The sequence below is a fragment of the Pelecanus crispus genome, chromosome 4 (assembly GCF_030463565.1).
Source record: "Pelecanus crispus isolate bPelCri1 chromosome 4, bPelCri1.pri, whole genome shotgun sequence".
NCBI classification, from domain to species: Eukaryota; Metazoa; Chordata; class Aves; order Pelecaniformes; family Pelecanidae; genus Pelecanus; species Pelecanus crispus.
This window is the reverse complement of record NC_134646.1, coordinates 86,907,932-86,922,185: the sequence shown is the minus strand read 5'-3', so window position 1 is coordinate 86,922,185 and position 14,254 is coordinate 86,907,932. Positions and strand designations below refer to the sequence as shown.

Here is a 14,254-nt window from a genome sequence, read left to right as displayed (position 1 = left end):
GGGTCTGCTGGGATATTATACGTGGCACCCTGGGACATGGTTTAGTGGGCATGGTGGTGTTGGGTTGATGGTTGGACTGATGATCTTAGAGATCCTTTCCAACCTTAGTGATTCCCAGTTTTTACTTTCATTAAAAAATAATCCAGCCACCAAGCCAGGACACATGAAATTAATTATTGCTCTCCCCTTAACTGGTTTAGTGCTGGAGTTGGCAGTGTCAGGTTAATGGTTGGACTGGATGATCTTCAAGGTCTTTTCCAACCTCAACGATTCGATGATTTGATGATTCTGTTTTGCTCAGGGGACGCGCGGTGCTGAGGTTTGTGCCGAGGGGCCGGGTCGGGGCTGTCGGTGCTGTGATGGTGAAGCAGGTCTGGCGATTTGGTTCTCCCCCGAGAGCTCCTGGTGGTGCCGGAGCTGGTCGATGCCGGCGTGAGCATCGCGGCTCCAGCCGGGTGCTGATCCTGGCTCCCCTCTCCTCCTCTCCAGGGCTTCGAGTGGGACCTGAAGGGAGTTCCCCTGGACCCGGGCGCCGAGCTCACCGTCGTCGTGAAAGACCATGAAACCGTGGGGAGAAACAGGTATGGGCTCAAGCTGCACCAGGGGAGGTTTAGGTTGGATATTAGGAAAAATTCCTTCATGGAAAGGGTGGTCAAGCATTGGAACAGGCTGCCCAGAGAGGTGGTGGAGTCCCCATCCCTGGAAGTGTCCAAAAAATGGGTGGATGTGGCACTTTGGGACATGGTTTAGTCTACCCTTAATTGGTTTAGTGTGGACTTGGTAGTGTTGGTCAATGGTTGGACTGGATGATCTTAAAGGTCTTTTCCAACCTAAACGATTCCATGATTCTAGGATTCTAGGTAGAAGAAGCGTCGGGTGCCGGGTGTGAGCCCCCTGCCCTGCTCCCGTCACCGGCACAGCCCGAGGCTTTGCACAGGGGTGGCCGGGTTGGGCAGCGAGGGGATTTGGGCTCTCCCCGGGCTCCACGCGTTGCTCCCTGCCACCGGCTTGCCCTTTGCAGCGGGGGCGGCTGGTGGGAGGCGAGAGCCGCGTTTCTGGGCTCCTTTGCTCAAGCGCCGGGGAGAAAAACCAGCCTTTGAGGGCAGGGAGCACACAGGGAGCCTTGTGCCCGCCGCCGCCCCCGGCTCGCCGCACCAGCACGGCCGCCTGCCCCGGCAGCAACACCGCCGCCGCGAGGCCTTGGTGACGGGCACTTGGCCGGGGAGGCGTGCGATGGCAGCCAAGCTCCTTTCCCGAACGCGCGTGTTGCTGCCGGCGCTGGGAAGGGCGGCGTTTGCAAAACAAATAACCCGGGGCGACTTCCTTTCTCACAGCAGCTCCTGGTGCCCCTCGCTCCGGGGGCAGCCAAAGTTCCCCCGTGGGGTGGGGGTCTCCCCCCCTCACAGCGGCTGCACCAGCGAGGAGGGTGAGAGCAGACGGCGATGCCACCGCCAGTCCTGGGCCACCCAGGGCCACCCCATGGCAACCTGCCTCTGCGTGCGGGGCTCCTTTGGCCAGGATCGCTGCTTGCAGAGGGGAAAAAAAAAATATATATAGGAAGTAATTTATTTTTGGATGGTGGAGGGTGGGAAGCCGCTGCCCTGCGCCGGCTGGGACGGGGAGGACGGCCCCGGCGCAAAGGATCCCATTTTCAGGGCTGGAGCCGATGCTGGATTCGCTCTTGGGCCGGAGGCCAAAGGAGGTGGAAATTGGGTCCAGTCCAGCTCGCTGGTATTGTGCGTCTCTAAAAATAGCGAGGGAGGACGGGAAAAGGGTCCCAGCTCCCGACGCAGGGAGGTTTTGTCTGCCTGCATGGGGAACAGCTGCTCTGCCGTGACCCCGTGCTCTCACGAGCGGTCCCCTCTCCACCAGGAAGGCGACGGTGGATTTTTTTTGCTTTTCCTTCCCTCGGGAGAAAATATCAGCCTGCCTGTCTGCATGGGTGCTGCAGCGCCCAAACAGGGCAATTACTGGTGACCGGCCGTCCTGGCTGGCTACAATAGTTATTGACTGGCTGCAATAGAGTTAATTTTCTTCCTAGTAGCAGGCATAGTGCTGTGGTTTGGATTTAGTAGGAGAAGAACCATGACACCGGCGATTAACGCCCTGTCTCAGCTGCTGTTGCCATCTGAAATCGCAGGACCACAGAATGGTTTGGGTTGGAAGGGACTTCAAAGATCACCTAGTCCAGCCCCCTGCCATGGGCAGGGACATCTTCCACCAGACCAGGTCGCTCAGAGCCCCGTCCAGCCTGGCCTCGGACACTTCCAGGGATGGGGCATCCACGGCTTCTCTGGGCGACCCGGTCCAGTGTCGCACCACGCTCAGCGTAAAACATTTCTTCCTTGTGTCCAGTCTCAGCCTACCCTCTCAGTTTAAAACCATTGCCCCTCGTCCTGTCACTACAAGCCCTGGTAGAAAGTCTCTTCCTGTCTTTATTACAAGCCCCCTTCATATATTGAACAGCCGCAGTAAGGTGTCCCCAGACCCTTCTCCTCTCCAGGCTGAGCACCCCCAGCCCCCCAGCCTGGCCCCGCAGCAGAGGGGCTCCGGCCCTCGGGGCATTTCTGTGGCCTCCCCTGGCCCCGCTCAGCAGCTCCGTGTCCTTGTGCTGAGGGCCCCGAGCTGGGCGCAGGGCTGCAGGGGGGTCTGCCCAGAGCGGGGCAGAGGGGCAGAATCCCCTCCCTCGCCCCGCTGCCCACGCTGCTGGGGATGCAGCCCAGGACACGGTTGGCTTTCTGGGCTGCCAGCGCACATTGCCGGCTCATGTCCAGCTTTTCATCCCCCAGCACCCCAAGTCCTTCTCCGCAGGGCTGCTCTCCATCCCTTCATCACTGTCCTGGTTCAGCCCCAGCCAGCAGCTCAGCACCACGCAGCCGCTCGCTCACTGCCCCTACCCCGATGGGATGGCAGAGAGAATTGGAAGAGTGAGAGTGAAAACCACTCCTGGGTTGAGATACGAACAGTTTAATAATTGAAATAAGGTAAAATGATAATAGTAATAATATAATAATGATAATAATAATAATATCCAAAGCAAGTGATGCCCAATGCAATCGCTCCCCACCCGCTAACTGATGCCCAGCCAGTTCCCAGCAGTGATCGCTGCTCCCCGGCCAACCCCCCCAGTTTCTCTACTGCCCTTGATGTCATATGGTATGGAACGGCCCTTGGGGCAGTTTGGGTCAGCTCTCCTGGCTGTGCCCCCTCCCAGCTTCTTGTGCCCCTGGCAGAGCATGGGAAACTGAAAAGTCCTTGACTAGCATAAGCAGTGCTGAGCGACAACTCAAACATCAGCGTGTTATCAACATTCTTCTCATACTAAAACCAAAACACAGCGCTATGCTTGCTACTAGGAAGAAAATTAACTCTATCCCAGCCAAAACCAGGACAATCGCCCAGCCTGTACTGGTACTGGTGATTGCCCCAACCCAGGTGCAGGACCTTGCCCTTGGCCTTGTTGAACCTCATGAGGCTCACATGGACCCACCTCTCCAGCTTGGCCAGGTCCCTCTGGATGGCATTCCGTCCCTCGAGCGAATCACCCGCCCCACTCAGCTTGGTGTCATCCGCACAGTTGCTGAGGGTGCACTCAATCCCACTATGTCAATGATGAAGATATTAAATAGTATTGGTCCCAGTATGGACCCTTGAGGAACATCACTTGTTACTGGTTTCCACTTGGACATTGAGCCGTGTAGTGCAAGTCTTTAGATCAGCCAATTCCTGATCCACCTAACAGCCCATCCATCAAACATATATCTCTCCAATTTAGAGGTATGAATGTTGTGGGTGACCCTACCAAAGGCCTTACAGAAGCCCAGGTAGATGACATCCGTAGCTCTTCTCTTGTCCACTGATGCGGTCATTCCATCGTATAGAAGGCTGCCTGGAGTCAGGCACAATTTGCCTGTGGTGAAGACACGTTGGCCGTCTCTAATCACCTCCCTGCCTTCCGTATATTTTGATGTATCTTCCAGGAGGATCTGCTCCATGACCTCATCGCGCTGTTGGGACAGCACAAAGCGGTTTGAGGGCTTTCCTGGCTCTGGGTGGGGAGGAGTTGGGCAGCAGCACCGGACCTGCTCCCCAGCCAGCCCTGCTCCGTGGGGAAGCAGCACTGCTGGCTGGGGCAGGAGGTGGCACGGCGCAGGAAGGGTTAACCAGAAGCCGGGCACCAGGGAGATGCTGAAACTCAGCAGGGGAAAATCAGTTTTATGGTGGTTTAAAATCCTCCTGGGTGACGGTGGCACACAGACACCAGCCTTGGCTGCCAGCTCTGATCTTATCCACCTCCAGTCAAAGCTATCAGTTTATGGCTCCTGGTTCCTCAGCGTGGACTTTTAGGTGCTTTTCCATGATAAAAAGGGGACAAAGTTCCCAGGGATGCTCGCCCCGGTTGTTTCACCCCCGCTGGCTCGAAGTCACGCGATGCCCATTCCCGTCCTTGCCCTCCGGGTCGCTCGCCGGTGCCCGGGTTTGCACCAGCCGCGGCTCCTTGGCCCCCCCTGCTGACCCCCCTGTTGCTCTTCACCCCCAGGTTTTTGGGAGAAGCCCGAGTGCCCCTGCGAGATGTCCTCTCCTCCCCCAGCCTGGCGGCCTCCTACAACCTCCCCTTGCTGGACACCAAGAAGCAGAGCACTGGGGTGAGTCCCTGCGCGGCGACCAGTACGAGCAGTGTCCCTCCAGTTGCAGCTCCCAGTTGGAGACCAGTCTGAGCAACGTCCCTACCAGTGGCATCTCCCACTTTGAGACCAGTCTGAGCGCTGTCCCTACCAGTGGCATCTCCCAGTTGGAGACCAGTCTGAGCAACGTCCCTACCAGTTGCATCTCCCAATTTGAGACCAGTCTGAGAAACACCCCTGCCAGCTGCATCTCCCAATTTGAGACCAGTCTGAGCACTGTCCCTACCAGTGGCATCTCCCAGTTTGAGACCAGTCTGAGCAACATCCCTGCCATTTGCATCTCCCAGTTGGAAACCAGTCTGAGCAACATCCCTGCTAGTTGCATCTCCCAGTTGGAGACCTGTCTGAGCAACATCCCTCCAGTTGCATCTCCCAATTTGAGACCAGTCTGAGCAATGTCCCTCCAGTTGCAGCTCCCAGTTGGAAACCAGTCTGAGCAACATCCCTGCTAGTTGCATCTCCCAGTTGGAGACCTGTCTGAGCAACGTCCCTCCAGTTGCAGCTCCCAGTTTGAGACCAGTTGTCCCATCCTGGGCTCTTTGGCTTTGAGATTTGCCTTTCAAGGAGCAAAAGCCGCAGCTCAGGCAGGGAGCACGGGGATCACCCTCGCAGCCCGTTACCTCTCACCTTTCTGCAGCTCCCCTCTCCTTGAGCCTTTCCCTGGCTCTGCCTCGGCATCTCCCTCCTTCCTGCTCCCTTCCTGGCGGATGCAGCATCCAGACACGGATCAGCCTGGCCTGGGGCTGTCATTTAGCAGGATGGGGACCGGGTGGTCACCCCGCTGTGACCCCGCATGTCCCTCGTGCCCCGTGGGCCCTGGGACACCTCTCCCTGCCGTCCTCCTGCTCTGTCCTTTTTTCCCGGCATTTGCCGAGTTGCTGCCACTTTTTCTGCCGCATCCCCTACGCCTGGGCAGAACATCTTGGGTGGCATCGGCACCGAGGCTCGGGCCCCAAGAGAGTATTTCTGGACACCTGTATAATGATTATTTCCTTTTTTCCAGGCTTTCCTCATCCTGCAAGTGTCCTACATCCCCCCACCGGGAGCTGCGCCCCTGTTTCCCCCTCCGGCCCCCCCCGAGCCAGCACCGGCTGCTTCTGAGCCCGACACGGTCACTGGTAACCAGAAACCTTTGTGTGTAGCACCAGGGGGAATGTGTCCCCACATAGCATCGTGTTTTTCGCAGCCAGACCCCTCAACATGCGGTCCCAAAATGCCCAGCCCCATGTTGCTCATGTCCTCCGTCTCCTTTCTTGCCCCGCACAGAGACGGCAGGAGAGGAGGAGACGGAGGATCAGGCAGCGACGGGGGATGAGACAGAGCCCTCCTCCTCCTCGGGGCCACCGGGGTCTGAGCCCCCCTCACTGCCCCGTAAGCCCCCCGTGCACCATGTCCAGGGAGTGAAGCGAAGGAGGAGCTCACCCAAAAAGCCTCTATCCAACAAGCCGCAGGACTTCCAGGTGAGATGAAGCTGGTGGAGATGAGCTGCACTGCTGAACCCACCTCCTCAGGGCCCCCCAACCTGTCCCTATGGGGGGTTTGTCACCTGAGAGGTGCCCCCTGAGGTTCCCATCCCAGGGGAGGACCAACCCCAGTGACCCACTGCCCTGTCCTCCCTCCCGTCCCAGATCCGGGTGAGGGTCATTGAGGGCCGGCAGCTCCCTGGGGTCAACATCAGGCCCGTGGTGAAGGTGACGGTCGCCGGGCAGACCAAGAGGACAAGGATACGCAAAGGCAACAGCCCCTTCTTTGATGAGGTGAGGGGGGTCCCTGTTCCGGGTGTGCCTGGGGGCACCAGGGAAGGCTCAGGAGTGTTATGAGTTGGGGTCCTGGGTGATGGATGTCTCGGTGCAGCCCAGAGGCTGGGGAAGGGTCTAGAGAACAAGTCTTATGATGAGCAGCTGAGGGAGCTGGGGTTGTTCGGTCTGGAGAAGAGGAGGCTGAGGGGAGACCTGATCGCTCTGCAGCTCCTGACAGGAGGGGGCAGGGAGGGGGATGTTGGTCTCTTCTCCCAAGGAACAAGCGATAGGATGAGAGGAAATGGGCTCAAGCTGCGCCAGGGGAGGTTTAGATTGGATATTAGGAGAAATTTCATTACTGGAAGAGTGGTCAAGCACTGGACCAGGCTGCCCAGAGAGGTGGGGGAGTCCCCAGCCCTGGAGGGGTTCAACAAATGGGCAGAGGTGGCACTTGGGGACATGGTTTAGTGGGCATGGGGATGTTGGGTTGATGGTTGGACTGATGATCTTAGAGATCTTTTCCAACCTTAGTGATTCCTAGTTTTACTTTCATTAAAAAATAATCCAGGCACCAAGCCAGGACACATGAAATTAATTATTACTATCCCCTTAATCGGTTTAGTGGTGGAGTTGTTAGTGTTAGGTTAACGTTGGACTGGATGATCTTCAAGGTCTTTTCCAACCTAAACGATGATGAAATGATTCTATGATTCTATAAGCAAACTGGAGGATGTTGCTCACCAGGGCGCACCAGAATCACCCAGCACAGCCCTTCGGGAGGCTGTCGCTATCAGCGGGGTAGGGTCTCACTCACAGGAGGGGAAGAGGCTCCAGCCTGCGGAGTTGGGAGCATGGGAGAGGCTGGGAGGTGCGAACATGCCCTGGGGGGAGGCTGGGGCAGACCTCTGCCTTGCACCCTCACCCCTCCTTCCTACAGACCTTCTTCTTCAACATCTTCGAGTCACCAGCTGAGTTGTTCGATGCGCCCATCTTCATCACGGTGAGTTTCAGCAAACGTCGTCCCTGCCCCTCGGGAGGGCTGGGGCGATGCTCGGGGCCGTCGCCCTGTCCCTGTCCCTGTGGCACCCAGGGAAACGTTCCCCTATTTCCCAGAAGGGCATGCGGGGAGGTCCTCCACCCTGGGAGGGTTTGGGCTGGATTTACTGTTTTTCCGTACTTTCATTCCACAGGTTGTGGACTCTCGGTCTTTCCGGACGGACTCGGTGATCGGGGAGTTTCGGGTAAGGCTGCCCTCTCTCCTCTTCCCCCCAGTTTTCCACCACGCTGACCCATGGGGTGAACGCTGACATTTCTTTTCTGTTTTGTTGCACAGATGGACGTCGAGACCATTTACACTGAGCCAAGTGAGCCCAGCGGGCGGTTGGGGTCCGGGCCGGGGTCACCTGTGGCTTTGGGGGGTTGCTCTGGGAAACCCTTTTTTTGGACCAAGCGTAGGGGAAGCACATAGACACACATCACAGCTCTCCCATATATGAACCCAGATGTGTCCCTGTATCCACCATCACCACCCATTTCTCTTCCTTCTCCCAAGACGTACATCCTTGAAGGCTTTCAAATCCTTGTGCCACCGGCTCGCTGGCAGAAAGTCCCACCAGCGCAGCCCAGCTCACTTTTTTTTTTGTCTTGAGTCTGGCTCATTATTTTATCTTTTTTCTTTAATTTTATCTGGAAGAAGATAAAATAATGCTTATAAAGAATTTCCTACCCTAATCACTGCAGAGAAAAGCTTGCTCATTTTAGCTGTAAAGAGTTAAGACCTACAAGGCAAATCCCTTAACAACATGCTTTAACTTTTGGTCAGCTCTGAATTTGTCAGGCAGCTGGACGAGATGATCGTTGTAGGTCCCTTCCAAGTGAAATATTCCATTCCATTCCATTCCATTCCATTCCATTCCATTCCATTCCATTCCATTCCATTCCATTCCATTCCATTCCATTCCATTCTATTCTATTCTATTCTATTCTATTCTATTCTATTCTATTCTATTCTATTCTATTCTATTCTATTCTATTCTATTCTATTTTGTTCTATTTTGTTCTATTTTGTTCTATTTTGTTCTAAATAAAAGGAATGTAATATTTATTATAAAAAAACCCCATCAACATTCTTGAAGCCATCTCCCTGTGTGTCTGAGGACCAGCACATGGGTCTCAATCTCTTTTTTCCCCTAGAACACGCTTTTCTCAGGAAATGGCTGTTGCTCTCTGACCCGGAGGACTTCTCCGCGGGGGCCAAGGGCTATCTGAAAGTCAGCCTGTTCGTGCTGGGGCCTGGCGATGAAGCTCCTGTGAGTATCACCCCAGTTGCGATGTGAGGACCTTCCAACTGTGGTACTCCATTGTGCTGGGCCATCAAACCCCGCGCCTGTTCTCAGGGAAGCTGCAGCTTTAATCTTCACCCATTTTGGGGGCAAGGTGCTGGATTTTGGGGTTTTGCTGCTCATTTCAGGACTTTTGGGAAGCTTGGTCATGTTCTCCTCTTGTCCTGTTGTCCTGCAGCTGGAGAAGAAGGAGGTCTCTGAAGACAAGGAAGACATTGAGGGCAACCTCCTGCGTCCCACCGGGGTCACCCTGAGAGGGGCTCACTTCTGCCTGAAAATCTTCAAAGCCGAAGATTTGCCCCAGAGTAAGTGTTTCCTTTGCTGGGCTGGAGCGCACCGGATCCGGCCCTTGGCATTGCAGCGGGTTGCAATGTGCTGGAGAGCAAGAAGGGCTCTTTAAGGAAACTTTATCTGTAGCCTTTGTCCAAAGACCTTGCAGATATCGGTCAGTTGTAACTTACTGGGAGATAAGTCTTTTACTGGTGCAGACTGGTTTTATCCTCCTGCTCAATGGAGTTGCGCAGCCCGGTTGGTGGGAGAGCCGGGGCCGTCCGGATGCCCCGTGCTTCCATGAGCTTTCAGCATCTCCTTCTTCTCCCAGTGGATGACGCCGTCATGGACAACGTCAGGCAGATCTTTGGCTTCGAAAGCAACAAGAAGAACCTGGTTGATCCCTTTGTGGAAGTCAGCTTCGCGGGCAAGACGGTGAGCGGCCGGAGCGGGGCAGTCCCCCGCCCCAGTTCCCTGGGCTGGGACAGCAACCGTGCACGGGGAAAATTTGATCCTTTGCTTTGCTGGAGCATTTGCAAAGGTCCCACCAGTCCTTGTCACACCCCGTCTTCTTTCCCTCTGCAATGCAATGTCCTGCAGCCCAGCTGATGTCCCCCAGCCCTGTCCCTGTGTGCGTGGCACGCTTGGAGCCGAGCGGTGCCACTATAGTAATTTCTTTGCTGGGCTCTTCGTGGTGCTGTTGCATTAAAAATGGGGACGGAGAGGCTGAGCTCCTGGGAGAAGGAAGGTAGGCAGTGCAGCAGCAGAGGGTTGTGCTGCTCTTCTTGGTGCTGCCTGAAGTGAGTGGCTGGCTGTCCCCAGGGCCACCGAATGTCCCCCCCCCGTGACCAGCCAGAGTGTGGAGGCAGCTCCGGTGGCTTTGCAGAGCTCCATCCCGCTCCCTTTGCTGCTGAGTCCCCTCCAGCGCCTTCCCCAAGCAATATACCCATGAGCTGCTGCTTGTCTTTTGATCTGCAGCAGCACTAAAGGGCTGAAAGCCTCCCCTGCCCATAAATCTTCCCCTGGGGACAGTGCCCGGCGGGGGGAACAGGCTTGGGACATTATTCTGAGCAACCGCAGCGGGAAGGGGGTGAGTTTCTGGTGGTCCCAGGGCGGGGGAGATACCTGAGCAGCCCATAACATCCTCTGCCTCCTGCACAGAGGGGTTTGCCCACGCGATGCACAGCCCCACCAGGCCACCCGTTAAATGGAGTCTGTATTTTGGGGAACCTGAGACTTTCCAGCTCCATGGACGGGGCGTGTGGCAGCCTTGCTTTGCTGAAGTGCAGCCGTGGCCTGGAAGCGCTGGGGCGGCACTGATTTTTCATCCCCCATCTCTCACCTCCAGCTCTACTCGAGGATCCTGGAGAAGAATGCCAACCCGCAGTGGAACCAGCGCCTGACGCTGCCGGTGATGGTGAGCACGGGTGCCCGCTGTGGCCCCCCACCCGCCCAACCCCACCACCACTCACCGCTCCTCTCCCTGCCTCTTTTCCCAGTTCCCTTCCATGTGCGAGAAGATGAAGATCCGGGTGACCGACTGGTGAGCGGGGAGCGGGCTCACGGGGGAGCTGCCCGTGCCTGCCCGTGGGGAAAGCTGAGCTGGAAGAGTGGGATGGGCAAGGGGAGACGTCCCCGGTCCATGGTGCGATGGCATCGCGGGTTGTGTTGCAGGGACCGTCTGACGCACAATGACGTCGTCGGCACTGCCTACCTCTCCATGTCCAAGATCTCGGCCCCCGGCGGGGAGCTGGAGGGTAAGTGGGGGGCGGCAGGATGGGATTTTGGGTGCATGGCTGCAGAGGAGCACTGCACGTCGTGGCTGGAGGTTGGTGTTGGCTTGGAGGATGTCACAGCCACCATGGGCCCTGCCAAGTCACTGGTGATGGTGGAGGTGTGGGACGGGGTGCTGGGGGTTGCTCTGTCCTGCCATCTGTTTTCTGGTTGGACCTGGCCCCTTCTGGTTTGTGGTTTTTGAAGATCTCCAGGTCCTCCCAGGGGTGTTGGGATGGGAGGCTGCGGGGCCATGGTGTGCCGGAGGTTCATAGAATCATGGAATCGCTTAGGTTGGAAAAGACCTTGAAGATCATCCAGTCCAACCGTTAACCTACACTACCAAGTCTACTCTAAGCCAATCAAGGGTAGACTAGACTAAACCATGTCCCCAAGTGCCACATCTACCCGTTTTTTGAACACTTCCAGGGATGGGGACTCCACCACCTCTCTGGGCAGCCTGTTCCAATGCTTGACCACCCTTTCCGTAAAGAAATTCTTCCTAATTTCCAACCTAAACCTCCCCTGGCGCATCTTGAGCCCATTTTTGCTTCCTCTTTTCGTTGCTGAGCGGAGGTGGCTGCGGTCCCCTGTGCAGTTGGTGGCAGGCAGTGGTGTCACCGGTGATGGCAGATGCCACGTCCCACCTGTGCGTGCCCTCGCCGGTGGCTCCTCCTTTGGTGGCGTTTAGGGGCTGTCACGGGGTGGGGGTTCAGGTCCAGCTTGTGCTGAGGCTGCTGTTTCAAGTCCCAGGAGCTTTCTGAAGTGAAGGAGCACCACGGAGGCGCTGGCAGGGATCGGTTGGGTGACACTGACTGTGTCACTGACTGCGTGACACCGTGCGGGAGGGAGCTGGGACACTCTTGGGCTACCGAGAGCCACGGCAGGGCCAGGAGCAGAGGCTGCCCTAACTTGCATGAGCGTCTCCTGCTGCTAACGAGCTTCGGTGGCCTCTGCAACCTCACCGGGACTCCCCTCGCTCTGCTCCCTTTGCTTTCTGCATCTCTGAGACTCTCAGCTGCCCTGCAAACCCCCACCTCATCGCGAGCATCCCCATGCTGTAGGGGCGTGGGACGGGGCTGCAAAGCTGCAGCCTCGTGTCCCGCAGCCTGTGCCCCCCCAGCGCTGCCCGGCTGTGTGTGCAGGGTGTGGAATTGGGGTGCAGCACTCTTCTCCACTGGGGTGCTTGTGTGTCCAGCCCCCGTCTTCCCCAGTTAAAGTGCAGCTCCTGGGCTGGGCTGGAGGGAGAGAGAGGGGCCAGGGAGGGAGGAGGAGGCTGCGAGGGGTCTGCCCGGGGCCAGCACACCCCACCCCACCACTGAGACCTGCGGGCTCCCAAGGAGGCACCGGGGAACCGCGGCTCCCATGGGCGCGTCCAACTTTTGCAACATGCAGAGCATCCTTCAGGGAGTCTGAAATCCTCCTGTTTCACACCAATCCCACAGCCTCCGGGGAGGGCGATAGGGCTATTTAACAACCTCCCCCTTTCTCTCTCTGTCTCTCCAGCATCTTTTGGCACTAAAAGCCCATGAGAGCATCTACCCTTGGTTCCGTAACCCTCCATCCTCCCCTTGCGCTCTTCTGCCGGCCTTTCCTAACCTCTCTCCATTTCTTTGTGCCTCAGATGAGTTTCCTGCTCTCGCGAAGCCTCTGAAAGCCGCTGACCGTACGTCCCCTTAGCCTCTCGGTTTGCAATCACCGCTTGGTAATTGTTTTGCTGGTTCGGCTGCCGTCAGGGCTGGAGCGCTGGCTGGAGCTGGGCGAGCATCGTGGTGCCTGGGGTCCTTGGTGGGAAGAGGGGACGGCTCCAGCACGGCCTCCCCCTGCCCCGCGGGAGCACTGCCCTTCCCCACGGCGGGTTTGGGGCGTCTGTGTTGGGCAGCGATGACTTCGTGGTCTAGTGCGTGTTGTGTGCTGAGCCAGCCGTGCACAGGGAGCCGCCAGCTCAGGAGCTCAGAGCAGGACCCTGCAAACGATTTCTGCCTCTTTGCTACTCCTTCTGCTTGAGGTTTCATAAAAATGAGCTATTCTCTTCCGAGCACTCTCTTACTGCCCTAAGAGGAGCACGGGGCCAGCTCCTTGGCTGGTGTAAATCCCCTACGCTGGTTCACACCAGCAAAGCGATGCTCTCCCTCTCTGGGGACCCTTCCTGGAATCGGGAAGCTCTGTGCCCCCCGCACAGCCCCACACCCACCTTATCTTTCTCCTGCAAAAAGGTAAGTGGTTGTAGGACTCAAAGGGGGTGGAAAACTGCAGCATTTTGGTGGCCTCCAGCCACATGCGTGTGGTTCCCGTGGTCCTGCAGTGAAGCTCCGTGGGACACGTCCTTGAAGTGCCTTCGGGACTCTCTAATGGCTCTTTCTCCCCATGGTCCCCAGTGGACGATGGACTCGGGTTCCTGCCGACCTTCGGTCCCTGCTATATCAACCTCTACGGCAGCCCCCGGGAGTTCACCGGCTTCCCCGACCCTTACGAGACGCTCAATTTAGGAAAGGTGACATCAGCTTCTTTCCAGCACAACCTAAACTTAAGCTCCCACCCCTCCTCGCCAAAAGAAAGCTGCTATTAACCCAAACTGGCTTTGTTATTAGGAGCCTGCGCTGCGTTTTCTGCCCCTGGCTATTCCCGCTGGCTAAACACCTCCTGATATTGCTCTGCTGCCCAAACGCTCTCTACCTTCAACGCGCTTGCAGAAATACTTTGCCTGATCTCACTCCTCTGCAGTGAAGCCCACTGAAAGCAAAGGCAGAGCTCGCCTGCGGGGAGGGGTACCGGGGTCCTGACGCCTGTCCCTGGTCTACCCCAAGGGCGAGGGAGTCGCGTATCGTGGCAGGATACTGGTGGAGCTGGAGACCAAACTGGTGGAGCACGTGGAGCAGAAGGTGGAGGACATTTCCGCGGATGACATCCTGCGGGTGGAGGTAACGGGGTCTCTGTGGGGTATCCGACCCTGTGGGCGCTGGGGCACGGCATGCGAATCATAGAATAGAATCATGGCATGGTTTGGGTGGTGTCGTGGGTTAGCCCCAGCCAGCAGCTCAGCACCACGCAGCCGCTCGCTCACTCCCCCTGCCCCGGTGGGATGGCGGAGAGAATTGGAAGAGTGAGAGTGAGAAACACTCCTGGGCTGAGATAACAACAGTTTAATAATTGAAATAAAGTAAAATAGTCATGATAATAGTAACAGTATAATAATGATAATAATAATAATGATATACAAAGCAAGTGATGCACAATGCAATTGCTCCCCACCCGCCGACTGATGCCCAGCCAGTTCCCAGCAGCGATCGCTGCTCCCCGGCCAACCCCCCCAGTTTCTATACTGCCCATGACGCCGTATGGTATGGAATGGCCCTTGGGGCAGCTGGGATCAACTGTTCTGGCTGTGCCCCCTCCCAGCTTCTTGTGCCCCTGGCAGAGCATGGGAAGCTGAAAAGTCCTTGAC

At 56.9% G+C, this 14,254-nt stretch overlaps 1 protein-coding gene across 4 annotated transcripts in view; it reads left to right on the top strand.

Annotated features, from left to right (window-relative positions):
- DYSF (dysferlin) overlaps window positions 1-14,254 on the top strand; it is a 106,342-nt gene that overhangs the window by 3,611 nt on the left and 88,477 nt on the right. For 2 of the 4 annotated variants that reach the window (XM_075709262.1, XM_075709260.1), the window contains exons 3-19: window positions 490-581; window positions 4,541-4,646; window positions 5,689-5,803; window positions 5,952-6,145; window positions 6,314-6,442; window positions 7,362-7,424; window positions 7,615-7,665; window positions 7,758-7,788; window positions 8,618-8,733; window positions 8,945-9,071; window positions 9,368-9,471; window positions 10,385-10,453; window positions 10,536-10,579; window positions 10,711-10,793; window positions 12,434-12,475; window positions 13,188-13,303; window positions 13,617-13,730. In XM_075709262.1, coding sequence (XP_075565377.1) covers window positions 490-581; window positions 4,541-4,646; window positions 5,689-5,803; window positions 5,952-6,145; window positions 6,314-6,442; window positions 7,362-7,424; window positions 7,615-7,665; window positions 7,758-7,788; window positions 8,618-8,733; window positions 8,945-9,071; window positions 9,368-9,471; window positions 10,385-10,453; window positions 10,536-10,579; window positions 10,711-10,793; window positions 12,434-12,475; window positions 13,188-13,303; window positions 13,617-13,730 — 1,596 coding nt within the window. The remainder of the gene's footprint in view (window positions 1-489; window positions 582-4,540; window positions 4,647-5,688; window positions 5,804-5,951; window positions 6,146-6,313; window positions 6,443-7,361; window positions 7,425-7,614; window positions 7,666-7,757; window positions 7,789-8,617; window positions 8,734-8,944; window positions 9,072-9,367; window positions 9,472-10,384; window positions 10,454-10,535; window positions 10,580-10,710; window positions 10,794-12,433; window positions 12,476-13,187; window positions 13,304-13,616; window positions 13,731-14,254) is intronic. The other 2 variants (XM_075709263.1, XM_075709261.1) reach the window with 1 other exon arrangement.